At 34.3% G+C, this 7,443-nt stretch overlaps 1 protein-coding gene across 1 annotated transcript; it reads right to left on the reverse strand.

The window, feature by feature from the left end:
- Positions 1-107: 107 nt before the first annotated feature.
- On the reverse strand, positions 108-4,266 carry LOC142636181 (E3 ubiquitin-protein ligase WAV3-like). Its single transcript, XM_075810301.1, has 3 exons — positions 3,831-4,266; positions 3,396-3,500; positions 108-1,827 (listed from the first exon to the last, which is right to left on the reverse strand). The coding sequence occupies exons 1-3, from the start codon at positions 3,963-3,965 to the stop codon at positions 466-468; spliced, it is 1,602 nt and encodes a 533-aa protein (XP_075666416.1). The 5' UTR covers positions 3,966-4,266; the 3' UTR covers positions 108-465.
- Positions 4,267-7,443: the final 3,177 nt, after the last annotated feature.

Below are 7,443 nucleotides of genomic sequence, written 5' to 3' on the forward strand. Positions count from 1 at the left end.
GGTACGAGTATGGACATGGGTACGACATGGTAACATGAGCAAAAGCAATGCTATTGCTGCAATCAAAAAACATGTTTTCTTACATCTACCTACTGTACTAGTGGCTCTGAGGAAACCAACTGAAATCTTCATTTGTTTTAATAGAATTGCTGTTGCATCTACTCAAGTTGTTTTAGTATCTAGGATGACAAGTCACCTTAAGCAAAAGCAACATGAGTTACAGTTGATATTTGTACGACAACATGAGGTATGATTCAATAAATTTAAATCCTTAATTGTAATGGTAAATCTTGGGTAAGTAATAGTATCTTGTACATATTTTCTCAGCAGTGTTTGGGAGTAGAAGGCCAGTCAATTTAACCAGAATCAACACTGGTCCTGGATGACTGAAATCATCATCTAATGGTTGCCGCTTCGTATAGATATCATCACATAAAAATTTTGTTGGACAACTTGCGGATCAATTTAAAGTCTGTAGCCATGTAAATGCTTAGCCCATCTTCTAGCCATGTGAGGATCATGGTAATCCCAACTTTCAACACTACTAGTTCTCCCTCCAATGCTCACATCCGTCCCTCCACTTTCTGTAGCATTACTTTTATCCCCTATTCCCACTATAGTTTCACCTGTTCTGATGCATTCATCAACCTCACCCTCAATGTAGCTATATCCCACATAAACATGTCCATACTTTTCCAAGTCTAATAAGATCCTCTTTTCATCACCACCTTTTAGCTCTCCGATCCTTATAATTCCACAGTTAACGTCCTCCCCAATTCTCAACTGGATATCTCTAATAACACCTCCCAGCAGTCTTGAAAGGAACTGTTCAAACTCGTGCATGACGAACCCATTTGAAGTGCCAAATCCAAACCCTACATGAAACCGATGGATTGGAATGGGCACTTCCACGTTGAAGGCATGGTAAGATCGTGTTGGACAATCAGACAGATGCAGGATACGTGATTCTGGATTTTTGTGGACACGATCTTCAAGTATCTTGATCGCTTTCTTTAGTCCTTCAAGAGGATCTGCTTGCCCTGTGTAGAAAAGACGATCAATGACTTGTAATGCAGTTCGCTTCCCATAGGATGTCATGCGCCTAAGGGGAAAGACACGTGCTGCAGTTGATGAGTATGCAACAATGGCTAAACGATCAATAGGTCGAAGGGAGAAAACCACCAATGCCATTGCTTGCTTGAGAAGCCTTAGGTGTGGTCCATTGGGGCTCGCAACCAAGACCAAGTCAGTTGCTTGTTGCTGTGCCAATTTTACTGAAAGAAAAGCTCTCTTTGGGGAGGAGCACATGAGATAAGGTGCTTGCCCATTTGGTGCATGTAGTAGTGATGAGGAACTGCATGTCAATTGATGTAGGGACGGATGGTATGGGTAGGAGCTACGACTAGCCATTTGCACGGATGGACGAAAGCTGGGAGGTGCACCTGATGGGATGGGTATTAGAGAGAGAGAAAGACGGGGACAATTAGGCAAGTGATCAGGCTCAATAGGGTCATCGTCATCATAGCGGGCAGAACGCAAGAAGGACCGCCTGTGGACACGGAAAGTAGCAATGGAGTCATCAAGGATTTGGAGTATGGGATCATTCTGGTTGCAAGAAGAGAGTGAAGCACAAGGAGTGTTCAGGCTGCGGGGCAGTTGGGTCCAATGTGCACGGCAAATGGGGCAAGTGACACTACCATGGCGAACATTGGAGGAGATGCAAGTAAAGTGAAAAGAATGAGAGCATTGAGCTGTAAATATTGCCTGCCCTGGGCTGCTATCCCTGCTGTTGTTACTCAAAGGATCTAAACATATAGCGCATAAGCTCTGCCACATGAATCAACAAAGATGAAGGTATTAATTAAAGCAAGGGAGACAGATTTTAAAGTAATAGACAGATGTATATGACAAGACCAAAAATGAAAGAATTGCATTTTAGCTCATTAAAATAGAATCCACTTAAAATTAAATAACGACAATCTGACATGTAGCTCTAATAATTGTGTCTAATTCCAAAATTCATTGGCAAGTTTCTAAAATGAAATGATCATATCAATTTTTTGGATGGTCTGAGGTATACTTTTGAAGGTTTTTAATCATAGCAGTATTGGTGAAATAAAGAGAAAATCATCAGAGTTATAGATTAGAGAATAGTATTACTTCTCATTCAGAATATGAGCCACTATCTCTACCAATACATAGTGATTTCACATAACAAGCTACACAGCAAGAGATCCAGGATGTTCTAGTCAAGCAATCAAGTGCTTGTTAATATCTTCCATCCAAAAAAAAAAAAAAAAAGTAAAAAAGAAAAAGAACTTATTAATATTTAGAAAATATTAATGATGGGTCCTCAACAACAAGCCCCTTGTCAAACTCAGCCCTCCTGTTAGAAAATAAATACAAGTGATGCCAAAAGCTTGATTAGATAATTTAACTTTCAGCGAAAACGGGCCAGTGATATCATTACTAGTTTGTTTTGTTTTGTTTTAAACCACATATACAAGTTGTAGATTGCTGTGTTTGGTGCAGATCCACTCAAATTGTCCCATTTGTTTGAAATTTTTCATGCATTAAAGCTTTTATCCACATGAAGAATGGAAAATGGTAAAAGCTTTTTGAAGCTGAAGTGACTTTTCTAGTTGGGAGATCTGACTGTTTTACAGGATTCAAAATATAAGATCATCATATTGAAATGGGTAAATAAAAAAAAAAAAAAATTGGTTAGAGAATTTGACACTTTATTCCATAGTGCTTGAAAATGTAATAATGAAGGAGTGTTTTGGGTAGGTGGAACTTCAAAAGTGGGGTCTTTGCCGTGTGTTGTGTAGTCTTAAATTAATAGTGGTGTGGATTCTTGGCTTCACTAATGGGCTACGCTAGCCGCTATATTTGGGGGCATCCACACACACACACACACACACACACACACACACACACACACACCACATGTTAGATTTCACATACATTAACCCAACTTGATATTATTTATACTAACTCGTGATTTAGAGTGTGTTTAAAGATGTTTCTCAAAAAAAAAAAAAAGTGTGTTTAAACTTTAAAGATATTAAAATCAAACATTAGTCATGTCGTGTATTGCCTCACTTCATTTGGGTATAACTAAAGATTTTGTTAACAAGTGCTGTGATATTTTATAAAGTGGGTTTTGTTTTGTTTTGTTTTTTTTTTTTTCATAAGGTAAAATCAAACAGTACATAAAAAAAAAAAGCAAATACAATTACTTAGGATTGTCAGGTAAATTAATATACTAGAAAAATGAAAAAAAAAACGTGGTTAAATTCTAGTGAAAAAGACCATTATGGCTCAATATTTTAGCAACCAGAAAATTGGTTTCTTTGCCTTTTGAATGTTGATTGTGGGAATGGGATATATACCTTGGAAGCAAGGGCGTTGTTGTTGTGGTTGGACCATTCTGCAATATCATCTCCAAGTGAGATATTCTTTGCCTTTGTTGGAGACACAGATGAAGAATCTGAGATCTGTCAAAAAAAAGAAAAGAAAGAAAGCAGAATCAGCTGTCATAAATCACAATTCATATCTCCTTTCTTTCTTTTCTGGGAAAAATAAAAGATTCTCAAAAATTAAAAATGGGCAAATAAGGCTGTGATTATAATTCACAACATCAACAACATTTTTACTAATTACTACATGTTTGGACTTTGGATGGTAAGAGATGCAATGCAGGAAAGAATGAGTAATTAAATGACATAAATTTTAGATTCTGGGGAGTTTGATTAGAAAATGAGAAATGGGTTGGGGGGGGTAAAAGTAAAAATAAATGAGAGGCATTGTGGTATGGAATAGCTTACAGAATGAAGGTCCATAAGAGCTTTACTACTTCTGGACAAGGACAAGGACCCACATGCATATGCAGCTGCTACCACCACCTTCCAAGCTGCTTTTCTCAGCTTTGATGTTGTTCCTCCTCCTCCTCCTTCCCCCATTTCTCTCTCTCTGTTTAGTACTATTTTTGTTATATATATAGCTTCTTCTTCTTCTTCTTCTTCTTCTTCTTCTTCCTCAAGTGCCAGCTGATTTTGAAGTTCTCTTTCTCTATCTATGGCTTGAAGAAAATAAAAGAGGGTGGGGTGTGGGAAGAGCAGAGAAGAGCAGAGCAGACAGAGGTCTCTGCCAATTCTGCAATTTGTCCCTCTCTCCCAACCTCTCAGCTCTTTGCTGCTCTTGCTGAATGAATGCTTCCCTTTCTCTCTTCCTCTCTTTCTTTCTTTACTTTATTTTTCCTTTAAAAACCATGCCTACCACTACCACCCATATATATACACACAACTAATACCTGGACCCTCCCTCAGCCCAATACTAAATAGTACTAGTAATAGTAAATAATTTCACCAATAAATATATTTGGATTAATCAAGAAAAAAAAATTGGATTAAACTTATATTCCACATTTTGTGTGTGTGTGTGTGTGCGCGTGTGTGTGTGTGGGTAACATGACTATGCAAATATATTAACTATGAATAAGTCTGTTATAAAATAGTTTGGCTTTGTCGAAAACAAGCAAATTCTCCACTATAAGCAGTAGGATATCAAAATTAATATAGTTAATAAATTGGTTGGCTTCTAACTTAACTAGAGCATCAACACATATTTTACATTTACCACTTCTCTTTTGTTTTCTAACATTTACTTCCTTTCCTTAACAGTTTCCTTTTCCCTCTTTTTATGCACTAAATAGTCTCTCTAACCCAAAATAGGGAAAAAAAAAAATCTAATTTTTTGGCTTTATTCTTCTTTGCTTAGTAAAAGCTTTCTAGAACTTTCAAACCGATCACCTCTTTGCTTTGCTTGTTGATATCATTGTTCATACCTACAACTTTGACCATGATTATATTACTTTTTTTTTTAATTTACTTAATACTTTGATATTAGTTAGCTGAGGGTATGTTTGGTTGGGATGGAAAGGGAGATAATAAAAAAAGAAGAGAAAAAGTAAAATGGGAGAAGATATTAAAATTTTCCACCAAAGTCACTAATTTGATTCCTTCCAAATTGAGGAGATAAAAGGAGAGAAAATGATCATAAATAAAGCGATTACAAAATTAACCCCATTATCCTCAATTGTTTCAAACTATAATAAGGGCATAATAATTATTTATTTCTATCATTATGCTTTTCCATCTCTCTTAAGTCTGAATCTAAATTTTCTGTCCCACTTTTCCTGCTCTACCCTATACTCTACCAATAAAAACTTGTCACGCGTTCACCTAATTAATTAAATACTACTATTAATTAATAACCGTAGCATTAATAAATTAATAATGATAGTATTTAATTAATTAGGTGAACACGTGGCAAATTTTTATTAGTGGAGTAAAGAGTGGAACAGGAAAAGTGGGACAGAAGATTTGGACTCTTAAGTCTTAATGACGTGGGAAAACAAAAATCTTTTCTTTCCTCCCTATATATTTTTCATCCTCCATTATTCTATTATCTCAACCAAACATACTCTTATTTTTTTATGGGGTGGATCCCTAGCATATATACACAATAACAGCAACAATAATGTTTTCAACAAATTGAACATATGTATATTTGTAACAATGACATTATTCAAATACTGTAGTTTCTATAAACTAGTTGGATGCTGCCATGAATGTGTGGTGGTAAATAGTTTTTGAAAGAGGTGTTAAGTTTGCCTGGATTTTAAATGTAATAATAAAGAATTTTGAATTGATGGGGCACAAGGCAAGACAGCACATGCAGATAAAGATGGTTCTCTCAATTCTCAAAGATACAGTTTTTTGAAGGGGGCCACCGGAAGATTAAAAAAAAAAAGGACACTGTTTTTGAGGGGGCCACAAAAACAATTTTTCACTGCCACCTGATTCATTGTTGATTACAGTGCAAGCAAAACTTCTACACCCGATGATTGTACTATATTTATGCGTGTATGCTGCTACTATTTATTCTTATTAATTGCTGGGTTGTTTGCCTTGACTGCAAACCAATCGTTATTGGCAGGGCTGTCATAATTAATAACTAATAAGTGGATATTAATGGTTCAAAACTGGCTTATTCAATTTTAGTTCAAACTTAATAAGTGTGTTTGAATTCTACATTTTAAGTTGGGTTATATGATTAAACATAAAATTTTTTTTTGGGTCAAACGAACTTAAAATTATTTACAAAACAATTAACTTATTTACCTAATAAGCAAACTTAAATAAACATTTGCCTGAGTTGAACCAAGCTACTATGAACATTTTCATTTTTCCGCGTTGAAATGAAATTTATGGTCAATTTCACTTGTAATATGTATTTTACATAAAATCTAACGATCAATATCCTAATCTATATATATATAAAAGAAAGAAAGAACCTTAGATAAAAACCTAAAATAATCTAAGATTATGTGCACATCCCTTACAATTCTTTAATTGGCCTTTCGCCTCATTAAACTTTGCATTTATGTGGAAGTGTTACTACTAATTAATTGTATTTATTACCGTGTATTAATTATCTTGGTGCACTAATAACACACACTTTGGTGTCCACTTTTCCAAACCTTCAAAATTAACTCTATTATTTAAATTTCTCAACCAAAAAAAAAAAAAATAAAACTCTATTATCTTATTGAAAAGTGCCTTAACAATAAAAAAATTAAGGATATAAAAAATAAAATTCAATTCCATAAAATTAAGACAATAAGACAAATTATGAATATAAAGGTTTGAAATTCAAGTTCAAATTTCATAAAACTAGGACACATTTCATACTTAAAAAACTAAAACTAAGTCCACTTACAACGCAAACATTGTTATATTTTAATTAAAAAAGAATTAGAGTCTTTGAACTCATGCATACCACATGTGATTTATATCAAAGGAATTTATATAAAAATAATATATTTTGAATACTTATTATTATCTAAGAAAAATTAATTGATTTGGAATATGGTATTCTTCCTCATATTTAATTATTTTCCTAACATTTGAAATAAAAAACTAGAGGCAAAAACAGATTTGATATTAAATCTTACTCATATTTCGTTGCATTAGAAATAATTGAAACAGAGTCCAATAAAAGTTGAAAGCCATTTTATTTTATGGAAAAAGACAAAGCAAATTTAATAACACAAAATCAAAGAATATGAAAAATAATAATGACTCTATGCTTAAGTTAGAGGAAAATAATTAATTATTTGTCTTATCACTCTAGTTTGCCAAAGATCTTGGACTATCATCTTTTGTTCTTGAAGGTGACTCAAAGATCACTATTGATGGATTAATGAGTGAAGAATCATCGTTGGCAGAGTATCAGAGTATGAACACTTGTTAGATGAAGCTAAGGAGATAGCAAAGCAGCTAGCTGAAGTTGAGTTTAATCATGTGCAAAGACAGGCCAATAAGGTAGCCCACAACATTGCTAGACATGCGAGACACGTTAGCAATTTTTTGATGT

The sequence above is a fragment of the Castanea sativa genome, chromosome 5 (assembly GCF_040712315.1).
Source record: "Castanea sativa cultivar Marrone di Chiusa Pesio chromosome 5, ASM4071231v1".
Taxonomy (NCBI): Eukaryota; Viridiplantae; Streptophyta; class Magnoliopsida; order Fagales; family Fagaceae; genus Castanea; species Castanea sativa.